Genomic DNA, 13462 nt, shown 5'->3' with positions numbered 1-13462 from the left:
CCACCGTCCATCCTGCCGGCATACCTGGGAAAACATGGCCGGTTTGATGATGGAGAAACCGTTTTTCATTATTGCATCTTTTTTCTCTTTCAATAGCTGTATGTTATTTTATATTTTGATAGCAGCACAGCCTCCTGTCTAGAAAATGTGGTGCCTACCCACATCCCCAGAGCAAGGCATGATTCCCTAAGCCTAAATTCTTCCTTATTGTAAGTTTTTGGTGATGCTCACCAATCGTTAATCCCTCTACGAGGAATATAAAATTAAGGAGTAAGCAGTCTTGGGCATAAGTGACAGAGGAGTGGGATCTGTGTAGGACAGCAACAATAATCAAAGCTATCCTCAAGTATTATCGGTGTTGTTATTTTAACTGCAATTGCAAACAAGCTCCTTTGTAGTTCAGACAAGGTCTAATCATCTGTGATATCGCTGGGCAATGTGCTCTTGGAAAGGAGTGTGCCCAAACGTCTGATATCTGTCCTTTCATTACGCCATAGTGCGATAATGGGGTGTGGGGGTTGTACCAGACCCAGTTGCTGGAATAACAGCTCTGGAAACTGAAGCAGAATTATTTGGTCGAGAAACACTGTTTGTGCCTGGTGTTCGCAATTGGCAAAGTGTTTCTGGGTCTCTGGAGATAACCAGTGAGAAAAAACATCAGGACTGGGGGGGAATCTGGGCCTAAGTGCCCCCCAGGCTGGAGAGAGCCTGTGTGCCCACGTGATGTCCGCTTTGTGGCTTGCATGCCTGAACAACTCTTTCTGGACTCAGTCAGCACTGGCCTACCCCTCCATGCCACTACTAACCAGCTTCATTACCGTCTGCGAGCTGATGCAGGCCACCCTTTAATCAAACACAACTGGGGCCAAGCAAAACTTGGCACCTTCTCAAAACAAACCATGCAAGGGGCAGGTCCTTACCTGTGACTCCAGTGGCGTCTCCTTCAACACTGATGTCTTGACAACATGTCCATGAACTGGTGCTGCAGAAATTGCTCTTCTGTACAAAGTGCTGTGGACTAGGTCCTAGGGATCTCATGTGAAGTGGCTTGTATGGAAAGGAGAAACTGTGCTGCACCACTTGGTACTTGCTTCCAAGGAGACACTTGCCTCCAGGGAGTCGGACTGATACAATTTTTTCAGATGTGGCGACATTTTCCTGAGAAACCCATCTACCCCGGAACAGGGAACCTGACGGCAGTGCTGCCACACAACCCTTTGGGTCTTCCTTGTGGTGATCAACCCCTGGGTGGCTGAGGACAAGGGTTTTGAACTGCTTTACCCCAGCTTACAAGCCTTAGACAAGGTTATGAGTAATTATTTTTTGGCTCTTGAGACTTATCCTGTAGATGTTCAACAGAGTTTCATTTTTCATTAACTGTGTGATGAGCATCCAGATCCCAGTTTTGGGAAGCAGAGGTGGTTTAGCTACTTGTTAATATCTTTCTTTGCCTGCAGGAGAACACTTAGAGTTTACCCAAGCTTTTAACACGGGTTTGTGTTTGTTTTTAAATCTTCACAGGACATTCCCTATTCGTGGATTCCAGATTTATGATGGGCCTGTCAGGATGGCAAAATGCACTTTTAAGAAGTTCACCCCGACTGGTGACAGATACTCGAGTGCCATTGGGTTCTTCATGAAAAACTCCTGGCAGATAAGCCCCCAGAATAACGTGTCACAGATCCTGATGGAGAAAAGTGTAAGTAAGAAAAGTAGGAGTACGTGCTGTTACACGCACAAGTTTTTTGAAGTTTTCGGAAGTGGTGAGAGATCTATCCTGGAGCAGGGATTTCCAGGCATTGATGCATGCTACATTGGTGAATACCATCAATTAATTTTGCAACATTTTTTTTTTTTCTTTCTTAAACGAAGGTTATTTATAAGACAGTAAAATGTGATGATATCTTATGCCTGGGCAGACATAAATTAAAATAATCTGCATTAGAGAAAGATTTCACCTTGTAACTAGGAAATCCAGAACATGACTCTCAGCTGCTGCAGCATTACCACTTTCTATATGCTGAGGCCCTGGTGAGGAACTGGCCTCAGAGGTTGAGGGGAACACAAATGAGATGTTAGGAGGTGGTAAGCTGCAATACAATTCTTATACAGAAATAAGCAAATGCACTTAGAAGCAAAGCCATGACCCAATTTCTGGGGTCAGCAGTGAAATTCCTGTTGACCCCAACAGGGACTTCCCTTGAGCAGTGACAGTAGAATGGGGCTCAGTATCTCTGCCTTGACAGGAGCTGTAGGATGCTGAGCAATTCCCATCCTTGTCCCAGATTCCTGCAGGGATCATGACCCTGGACGCTTGGGAAATGGTAGATTCCACCTGGCTGGCTCCCAGGGATCATAACTTCTCCTTAGCTTTTTTCAAATAAAGTCCATGCTTGTTATCTCCATGAACTGTGGTAACTTTGGCTTGAGATTTGGCTTTATCTTGAGGAAATTTCCATTGCTCTGGGATTGACCAATATCATTCCCAGTGGCAAGCAGTTAGTTTGTCTGTCCTCTCTGAAACACTTTAGACCAACAACGGAAGGGTGTTTCATGAAAGGATGATGTTGATTGCAGTCACTTGTCGGCTCCTCTAAAGAAAACATAGTTCTTGTGCATCCCAGTAAAGGTATCTCAGTTACCTTAGATGCTTTAGGGAGCTTTGGAACAAGAATAAGGGCTAATTTGCCATATCTTCTTTATGTCCTCCCTTGGGGAAACGGTTGGAAGATGATCATGGGGAACATGAATGAAAAAATCAACCTGGAACCGGGGAGGGAGCTTAGAAGAAAATGTGTGGTGAAGAAGTTCGATTGGTGGACTGGAAGAAAGTGGAAATTTTCCTTCAGTAATGGGTGTAGGACCCTGTCCAACAGAATGGTTTCAGACAGATGATCTCTGCGCACATTAGCAGAGGGGATGATTACCTCTTGAATGGCATGAAAATGCAGCTCTTTGATACAGTTGCACCGTTTGAGGCCAATGAGCCTGTTAAATATCCCTGCATTTTTTGTCTGAGAGGCAGTTTAGTACAGCAGTGCCCTTAAAATCTGAGGTTTTCGAGGTAAGAATGGTGAGAAGACTTACTAAATACTTCTGCAAAGCAAATTAAAATAATACAATGTCAGCCCATTAGAAAAAGACTAATAACATTATCCCAATAATTATTTCTTGTATGCAGATTTCCAAGAAACATCAATTTCTGAAGTTGGTATTTTGCCAACTTAAAAATCATTTATGTTTGTAACCTCCTGCATCCCACCACTTTTCACTTTGGTTCTATTTTATCTGGATTGAACCCAGATGCGCTAAATCTGATTTCAGACTTGAAGGACCATGGTTATTTTATTGTTTTGTTGCTAATTGCTGTAGGGGACAATATGTCTTTGACTAGTTAAAATAGAGCCTGTAGACCGTTTTAGTTGATTTTCTGTCTCCAGGCTTCATTTTATTACTTTTTAAAAGGTAGCTAAGTACTAATTCCCTAAAGGACCATCATTTCACAGTTTTTTTTTAAGAAGAAATTAAACATTACTGCAAGTTGTATAGTGATGACAAAACTATTAGTCGTGCTGAAGGAATAATTGTATAATTAATCAGACTAATCAGCAGAATGGTTAGACAACAAAATAAAAAAGCCAGTCAGGTCTTGTTTAATTCCAGTATAAAAAACCCAGTCAAGCAGAGCAGAAGACCTAAACCTTATGCTCTACAGAAAGTGTTCTAATTGCCTTTCCATTGACAAACCTAAATCTCACATGTTAAGACATCCGTGCATTTACCAATAGCAACATTATTGTTAAGCTTGTTGTTTTTTGTTTATTTTTAAAAGGGTGCTTTTAAAAAATTTTTTCAAAGCAGTGGAAGCCGTAGTTGTTCTTAACCCAGCTGAGGCCATGACTGACGGTTGTGGTCTCTTGTAGATCTGGTTACTGTCAGTCAGTAGGACTTGGAGAGCTCCAAGGAGATGGCCCCAGCCCAGAACAGAGCCATGCCCAGACAGGACACTTGTGCATCATTTCTTAAGAAGACCCGACATATCTCTTTTTAGTCACAAAATAGCAGCCCATTCACCCCTCTGTTCTTTTGCTGCACAGCTCCCATAGAGTGAGGTGAGGAGCAAGACCTTTTGTGCTCCCATGAACAAGACCACCTCCAGCAGGTGCAGAAGACTCACAAACTGTCCCAGTTGACATCCATTGCCAATAGTTCCTCTGGTTATTTCTTCCCTGCCGCCAGGTGCTTTGGGTGGATTTAAGCCTATTTTACTCCTAGCTGTGCCAACACTACAGCATCTCTGAGAATACTTGTGCCAAAGAAATCCCAGTGGTCTGTGTTGGGTGGGTCTGTGATCCTCAGAAGAGCTCAGAGGGGCCAGAACTAGCTCCTGGCTGTGGTTTAGCAGCTCCCATTGGATTGAAGTCCTGCCTAGCTAAGAGATGGGAACTTCCTAATGTTGCCTTTGCTATGTTTAGCCTATGTTGTCTTAGCACTGGCTTGCTGCGTCAAAGGAGAAGTTTGCAGACAGTTCATGACGGGAAAATGAAAAGCAGACACTAAGTTAAAGTGCAAGTCTGTTATCCCCTGAAAAAGAGGGCAGCAAAAAAAACCCCAGACCCTGAAGAGACTCCTGACCAAAGGGAACATGCAGGGTGAGGGCTTGCATCACTGCAGCGGAGTAAAAGCCGTGCTAACGAGGGCAGGGTCCTTTGGTAAAGTACAGGAAGATTCACACTGGCTGAAAGTGGTTTCCTTAAAATGGTAACAGTGATAAAGTGATATGTCTTTTTTTGGCAGCTTTTGCCAATACTTGAATTTTAGGAAAAGTTATTATGATATTTTCCAGGACATTATTCATTTTTAATATAGAAAGTGTTTTCCACTGCAGTCATCAGGACTTGTCTGTAGCTCGGTTAGGTGTGCTGCCTTTGGACACGTTGAGTTAGCATATTCCTAAGAGATTACATACTCTCATAACCATCATCTGTCAGGTGTCCTTGTCAGGCTTCAGACAGGTAATTCAAGTAACCTTTATACCATATCCCAGCTAGTCCACACCTAATGAAAATTAGGTGTCTGAATAGTAGTGTGGTAGCTAGACATGACCTGTCTCTGCCCCCTCTTCTAGCTCATTCCTAGCTGCACATGGACATACCTGACGAGCTGAGTCTTTTCTCTGTTCATGTGTGTTCACTTAGAAAAGAAAAATATTTTGCCATAGCTGTAACTGCAAACTCAGTGCACCCCTATCCCTCAGCACACAGAAGTAAGGCAACCTTGAGACTTACAAAAGAAGTGACACTGCTCATTAACATTTCCATTTCGTTTCTGACTTTCAGACTTCTCAGAGGAGAATGTTAGAAATTAGTGTTAGCACCAGAACTGTCTGCTGCTGGATGGGAACACTGGGAGTGTTAATCAGATGTAAGCTGTCCTGGCTGTGCCTGAGTTTGTTTTGAAGTACAGCTGACTTTGTTCTCCTCCCCAGTGAAGTGCCCGTTTCATATTCAACTCCAGAAGCGCACTGTCACAAAGTATTTATAATGGAGCTTTGAGCTGCAGCACAGTGTTTACATTTTTTAAAATATTTTCTCTTTTATAAATTAAAATGAAAGAAAGACCCCAACTTTCAGGAACCTCCTACTTTGCCAAATAGTCCTTTGGCCAAAAATTTTGTGTGGTGCAGTAAGAAAAGGTTTTAAAATACGCATTAAATTTCCATATGTTTGAGCCTCTTTTAAGTGAGACGGCTTCAGGTATTTGTTTGTGAGACTAATACTTAGACAAGAAGGTGGCAGAAAAATGGTTCTAGGCTTTAACTGGGTTTTAAAGGAATTAAGTCTTTTTATTCTGCAAGTAGTTCTTGCTGCAGCATTCTTTTTAAGCCAATGGGACTTTCCATCTAACTCAGAACCACAATGACCCTCCTATTCTCCTAAGCCGTTCTGTTTATTATTGTTAAAATAAAGCCTTTAAAGCCCTTAGTAAACTCGAAGCCTAATCCTGCTGACCCTAATTCTTACTTATGTGCACAGTCCAATTAAAATTAGTTGGGCTAAATGGAACAAATTACAGTCCTTTGTGTTGGCGTGATCCGGTCGCTATTTATGCTGTCTGCTTTTATACACACTGCTGCGGGATTCATTCAGAGTGCTTGACCTAGAGCAATTATTTTCTTGATCACTTCAGAGCTTAGTCATTGCACACAGTAATAATTTTCTCTGCAGATATTAAAATATTCCGCGCCTTTTTGCTGAACACCTGCAGTTTCCTTGTTTTGCTGGATTTTCGTATCAGGACAGATTCTGTTACTTAGCCACTGAAAAAAGTTGAAAACAGAGCGATGCATGAGGAGGATAATGCTGCTTCCTGTTACTTCTCTTTCCTAAAAAAAAATTCTTCAGGGAATATATTAGAGTGCACACTGCAGCCAGTCTTGAGAATAGCTGTCACTTTTAGGAGTTTAGTGATGTTTTAGGGGAACAATTAGAAAAAAAATGACACTCACACAACTGCTTAGAACAGCCACTGAAAATATATGCATAAAAATCACCAAATATCTAGGAATTTTTGTTTCTTTGATCTCAGCCGTGGTATTCCTCAGTAAGTTTCATAATCTTCCATTACTTCCTTACCCTTTAGAGTCATCCTCTTTGTTTTGCCACCGCACAACTTATTGCTGTGTGATTTCAAGGAATACATGGTTGTGTGAGTGCATTTCAGGGAACTTGAAGTCTAATTTTTGTGCAAATACCTCCTGGGATTAAGAAATGAGGGGGAAAACCAATACAGTCTGAAATTTTTCTAAATAGAAGAGGCAAAACAAAACTCCTACTCAAACAGTAGAGCTTTCTAGTTGTAGCTGTGTCACTGTTTCGGCTGTTAAAACACTGCAAACCCAAGTCCTTGCTTAGAGCTAACCAGTAATTTTCCTTCTTATTTTCTCCTGCTAGGTTGGACTGAAAGTGTTTTTTGGCAGACCAGGCCAGTGGTTTGGAAACAATAATAATGATGGTGACAAAATGTCCATCTTCCACGATCTGGATGGCTCGGTGACAGGGTACCCGGACACTTTCATAGGCAGAGCGGACAACTACTTGCTGCGCCATCCCGGGTGTCTCACCGTCCCGCGCTGGAACGGGGTGATGTGCACTGGGAAATTTGCCCAGGTAACGGGGGGCGGCTGCAGGCAGCGTTGCTGGGTGTGTTGGGTGGGTGTCCTCAGATAGTATGCTGAGGGGTGACAGAGTGAAACCTGCTCAACACTCCATAAGATAAGAGATGAATAATAAGTTGGGTATAATTTTACCCCTCTCAGTGTTATCTGCCCAATTCCAAGGACTCAGTAAAGCTACTGTTGTGCAGCTGCCAGTAACCCATGGCTGTAAGGAGCCCTATCTCTTCCCCTTGTCCACAAGAAGCTGCAAGTGGAAATCTGTTTGGGGGAAAAGTTTGGCATTTTCTAGTACTTGCTTCCAGGTGTTTGTCCACTCTATCATGCAGCTCTGGTGGAGGAGTCTGGTGAATCTAGTTTCAGTAATGGAAGATGTTACTCCTCTGATATATCCCACTGGGCTCAGGATGGTGAAATGGGGTGGTCAAGGCACAAACTTACGCTTATTTCTTATTTCCCATCTAGAAATCACTGGCCAAGGGATGGTCAGTCTTAGGTCAGGGTGGTTTTAAGCCTTTGGAGCTGTTTTCCTCAGCACACTTGAGTTAGAGGCTTTAACTGAGATGTCAACACCTTGGTAGAAAGGGCTGCAAATCCCTGGTAACTTTTCAGTAAGGAAAGAAAGAGAGAAAGAGGAGGGATATGCTGGATATGAAAGGCAAGAATGGAATATGAAGTGATCTTAAAAGAAGATCAGAATTTATGAGATACAGCAGGTGTTATATATTTATTTATTTGTTTGTTGGTTTATTTATTAAGAGTATTCTGTGCTCTTGGGAGCATGCTACAAACTCTTGTCTCATTGGGAGCAGGTAGACATTGCTCAGACATCAGCAAGCGCGGCACAGGATGAAACTCTGCCTGAAGTCATTGAAGACCAGGCAGTGTTAAAATTGCTCCCTGAGTGGAGCAGGCTGTCGGGTTGCCCTTTGTAACATGCAGTTTTGTGAGCAGGGGATTAGCAGAGCCTGATTTCCTACAGCTGCACCTCGAGATGGATTTCAAACCTGGACTCATGGATTTTCCACGTTGGAAGATTTCTGAAGGTGCTTTCTCTGTGGCTTTATGTGCAGTAATGTGTGGGCTCGTGCTTTGAGTAGTCAGACACAGCACTCCGCTCCCCTTTCTCCAAGGAACTTTCTGCATGAAACTTTTGGGAATGCAACTATCTTTGAGACCTCTATGCCTATATAATATGTGCACAGTCAAATCCAGATTATGCATGTCTTCTTAAGCTAAAAAAGAAGTTATATGCATTTGCTTTATTTGCACAGCAGAGAGCAAGAATCGCTGTTCAAGTGTCTTGACACTTGATGTACATCCGCTGATCTGCTATTGACTAGACAGAAATAGGATTGGGCTCCTGTGGAACGCTCCCATTGAATTAGGGTTTTGCGCTTGGAACTCACATTTTGCTCTGTGTCTCTAAATGATACTCTCTGCTCTGGCAAACTAACAGTTAAATTCAGAATTGTAAACAAATAGGCATTTATATTTTTATTTCTATTAATACCGTCCCAATTATGGCACTCTATGTAGTGAGGCAGTTTTTCCATCATAGAAAATTTCCTTGGCCAGATTTAGGCAAGCATAAACATTTGCTTCTCTGGGATCCGTTACTTACCAGCGTTTTTCAACTGACCAGCATCCAGCAGGATGAGTAAAGTTCATATTAAATGCTTCACTTCATGGGTTTTGGGTAGGGAAATATATGTATGTGCGGGGTAGAAGAAATTGGTCCTGTGCAGCAGGGTGTGAGTTAATTTGGAGGGTATAATTGTTGGAGTATTTCAGATTACCCTTAGTCTCAGCACCTTGACTAAATGATGATTTGTTTGTGTGCTAAATTCTGAGTGTCACGCTTCAGATGAAAAGCCTGAACCAGCGAATCCAGTTATGAAGAAAGATGGTTTGCTTTGATCTCAGAACTCTATTACAAAATCTGTTTTGCTTTTCATGTAGCTCTGGTAGACAAGAGCTTTTTTTCTTTCCTAGCACAAGCAGGTGAAAATGTCCTTTTAGTTCAAGGAAATAGTGACTCGTATTACCACTGAACTGGGCCCAAGATAGTCAGCCTAGGGATGGGCTACCTGGCATGGAAAAATGAGATCCAAGTCCTTCAGATACCATTACAGCCAAATCCTTTCTGAGCAGAATGTCTAGGGTTCAGTTAATTCCTTTCTGCTTGGTTTCTTTCATTCACTTTTCATGCTTTTCTTCTGGACATAATTTGCCCAAGAAAGGAAATGCCTGGGGAAAACCTATTCCTCTGGCAGCATTTCTAGCTCCACATAATCCTGGGGACAGACTTTCCTGAGTGCTTTTTAATCTGGCAACTCACATCGATATTCCCACCTTCCTAGAGTTGGTTCATGGCCCTTCCTCCTCACCATGTCTAAGAAGCGTCATGCCACCTTCCCCACGTGGTATCCAAGACCTTCTTTCAGCAAGGAGCCCTAAGAAATGCCTCATGCTTTGGCACCAATACTGCCTTTCATTACCAAAAAAGGGTTCTGGGACCAGCTTAGAATCATAATTTACACAAGCAAGAGCTATCATGTCTTTTTGTCCTCCCCTTTTGATTCTGGAGCCTGTAGGGTTGGTGTTGTGCAACCAAGACCAACCCCTTTGCTTTTTAATGACAGCTGAAATGCTCATGTTGTAACATAAGTAAAGTGGGGCTTTGAGGAAGAATACCAAGTAGAGGGAGGCTCACAGGGAAATCACAAGAGCTGGCACCGCTGCATCTTCTGGCAATCTCTGTGAGTCACTCGGACTCTGTCAGCAGGGCACTGCGGTCCTTGGTGTCCCGTCAACCTGACTTTCAGCAGTTGCAGATGCCAGTAGTACAAGAAAAATGTAGGGAGAGGCTCATCCCATAGTTCTCTCCATGTAGGTAGCTGAGATTTCCAAAGGTACTGAACTGGAGACTTCTCAACACCTGCATTACTTGTTAAAATGTAAATGAGAATCCTAAACCGTTTCTGATTTTTATATCAATTGTAAGACAAGTGCCTTGGCTCCTACTGGGCAGCTGAAACTGTGCACTTGCTGCTTCCTTGCAGACTTCACAGCAGCTCATCAGGAGGTGTATTTTGAACTTCCCAGTTTGCCCCAGCTTGACAGCTGACAGCATGGCAGGGCAAAAGCAATGTTAAAGAAACTAGAAAGCAAGCAAACCTTTTCTCAGAAACCAAGATTTTTTTGTTCCAATACTTTGCATGTTGCTTATCTTCATACTGGCTATCCAGCTGGATAGCAGATCCCCCATGAATTGTAAAAGAACTTATCTTCTCAGTTTCACAATCTACTTGGGAAAATTGCCATGTAAGCACAGGGTAATCTGACACATCTTTTTAGCATGAAGTGTTAAGCAGCTAAAACGACAACTATGTCCATTAAACCATCCAGGCAAGTAGAAGGCTCACGTTTTACAACGTTTTAACTAGCTGTTCTTCTCCTACTACATTAAACTGTCACCACTTCTCATATTTTAAAGTATCTTTATGACCTACTTTCTTCTCTTAAATATTTTAATAGAGCTAACAACATATAATGGAGGTGTTGCTAAGGAAGATGGATCTTTCATTCTTGAAAAAAAATTCTCTTGTTACTCTACTTTTCACTCCTATACACAAGTGTTTTGACCCTGCAAAAGTAGATACAAGGAAGAAAAGTGATAAAGTTTTCCAGGTTCAATTCAAGTCAGCAAAGGTGTCACAGGGTAAAGGTTGAGGAAGAAACAGGCCATGTTGTGACATCCCAAGAGCACTATGCTGGGACAGTGGCTGATGTTTCACCTACCTGGGGCCAGTGGAGCTCAAAATGTTCTTTTTACTTCATTCGTTTCATCGGGAATTAAAAGCATTCTATTGGTGGATGACTCTTCTGGGATTTTTTCGAAAGTAATCTGTTGGTCTTGATTGCAGTCCTGAACAGGTAACAAAAAACAAGTGCTAGGACTGACAGGAGTCAGCATTACAGAAGGAAGATCAGGAAGTTAATGAACAGGGATCGGATTCGCCTCTTGTTCCTTGTTCCCTCAAATGAGGAGGGAGGCCCAGAGAGAGGGATGAATGGTAAAATGTGGGGTGCTGCTTTCTGTGTGGCTTGGTGTATTCAGGAAGGACCAAGCCACCAGGACTGTTGTTCCAGAGCTGAACCCAGTTGCTGCAGCAAACATCTCGGCCAGTGTCTGCTCCCATTCAGAGTCCTGTTGACTTAGCGATGCTCCAACCTGGCCAAAAGAGTCTCTTTGTGTAGGATCTAGGTTGCTTGATCAGGGCATTTACCTACTTTGACCTCTTTTAGTGATAAACATTGTGCAAGATACACCAGATATACTACTGTATTTCTGTGGGACTGAAAATCACATCCTTGGTGGCTTGCAGTTCTGGAAGGCATTCACTCAGTGGCCACTGTTGGTCATTGCAGGAGTTAAAGTCAGTTTATAAATGTTTCTATCAACACAGAAGTGGCATTTTTCCCTGTTCTACTAATTACTGTTTCCGTCTCAAAACAGCTGTCACCATTATCCTTAATGTCAGACCTGTGACTTGGTCCCTAGGCACTTGGGGGAAAATGTTAACAACTAATCTCTGACACACTTTCCTCATCATCTTGTTGAAGCATACTGCAGGCTCCTCCAGCACTTTCTTGAATTCATTAACAATTGTTGTAGTGAGCAGCTTAGGCCATGCATATCACTGTCTCTCTTAAAGTACAAAAGAATCCTTTGTTCTTGGTAGTCTGTAATTTAGGAACTTTTGGGGCTCATTGAATGTGTTTCCTTCCTTTGTTGGCTTATTTTATCATTGGTGCATTTGATTTTGTAGTAAGTGCACAGCAGCTACCGCCTTAATATTCTCTGATTGTGGGAGACATATTAGAAAGAAAGAATGTCACACTTTTCAGTGATAGGACAGAAACTCTTGCTTGTTATCCAGAAAGACACAAGTGGGCTTTTATTTTGCAGTAGCAGAGTTCATTGCAACCGTTCTTTATCAGAAAATGCTGGTTTTATTGAGAACAATTAATACATTGATGGGATTTCAGGTCCAAAGGGACCTTACTGATCACCTGCTCTGACCTCAGCATTTCCCCATCCAGGTGGGGACAAATGAGATTGAAATGTGGTTTATTGCATTGCATGTGACTGACTTTGCAATCATGGTTTGAATGTGAAGGGAAAATAGGTTTTCCTTCTTCGTTACATAGATAAAAAAGGTCATTTATCAGACTGTAAAAATAATTTATTCTTCCTTGATCCATCGAGAATGAGCAAATGGACTGCTGCTTAGAGATTGTTTGGAGTGAATTACATGGTCAATAGTTCCAACTATCAAGAAAACTGGTGTTTAATGCAATTCTGGGATACACTTTAATGTACAAGGGCCTGCAGATACCACTCAAGACGGGCTCTCATCATTAAAGTGCAATCATGTGAAAGGTGGAATGGACTGAATACCCAAGAAATATTTACTATGACTTTTGGATTAATTTTTTTGACATGAGACCCAAGTTTTTAACTTGAGCATTCAGCATGAGGCTGCTGAATTCAGGGGTGAAGTGAGGGGTATGCGGAGATGGCCTGTATTTTGGAGGTCCTGAGGAACTCAAACTCAACAGCAGGAGCGGGCGCAGCGCAGAGTCCTTCTGGGCATGAAACTGGAACTGGGAGCTGAACTGGCTTGAAACCCCAGCTAAAATAAGCCCATAAATAAACCAGGGAGAGGCAGTCTGTTTTTGCAGAGCTTTCAATCTGCATAGACAAGAGGAAGAGAAGAAGATATGGAGATGTGAGGGGCCAAGGTCTCATAGCTGTCCATTAGAAGGCGGATGTCCTGACAGATGAAGTCTCACCCACTCTGCTAGTCTTGGCTGTGCTTGTATCGTTGCCTGCAGTATTAAAATCTGTTAAGAGAATGCTGCCTCCTTTTTGATCTACCTCAAAGACATAAACTGAGTTTAAAAATGATTTTGCTGGATGGATGCTCATGTAGAAGCTTAGACATTTCTGAGCTAGCATGGGTTTTTATGTTGGATGTTTTAAGTTCTTGTTGCAAAGGGCACTATTCTACACTGTAGGAGATGGAAGGGAGCAGGAATATAGGTGTGGAGCAGGATTATAGGTGTCCTCACCTGTCCTTGGTGCATTTGAAACCCTTCAGGGAATGTGACAAGGTGTCTGCTATGACCCTGCGTGCCGCGACAGATTTGTATGACTAGCTGCGCATCCTCTTTTTGCACGGAAATTTCAAGCAGGGGGAAGCAGGTGAACATCATGCA

General features: G+C 42.5%; 2 protein-coding genes across 2 annotated transcripts in view; both read left to right on the top strand.

Moving 5' to 3' along the window:
• The window catches only part of CEMIP (cell migration inducing hyaluronidase 1), a 115091-nt gene that overhangs the window by 14352 nt on the left and 87277 nt on the right, over nt 1–13462 (top strand). The gene's annotated exons all lie outside the window — the stretch shown is intronic.
• Nucleotides 1–13462, top strand: part of LOC104337817 (cell surface hyaluronidase CEMIP2-like) — a 52530-nt gene that overhangs the window by 17775 nt on the left and 21293 nt on the right. Inside the window, exons 15-16 of the mRNA XM_075431303.1 lie at nt 1522–1699; nt 6954–7169. Of these exons, the coding sequence (XP_075287418.1) occupies nt 1522–1699; nt 6954–7169 (394 nt within the window). The remainder of the gene's footprint in view (nt 1–1521; nt 1700–6953; nt 7170–13462) is intronic.

This window comes from Opisthocomus hoazin, chromosome 10, assembly GCF_030867145.1.
Source record: "Opisthocomus hoazin isolate bOpiHoa1 chromosome 10, bOpiHoa1.hap1, whole genome shotgun sequence".
Lineage (NCBI taxonomy): Eukaryota > Metazoa > Chordata > Aves > Opisthocomiformes > Opisthocomidae > Opisthocomus > Opisthocomus hoazin.
The sequence above is the reverse complement of the archived record's forward strand: the minus strand, read 5'-3'. Positions and strand labels throughout refer to the sequence as shown.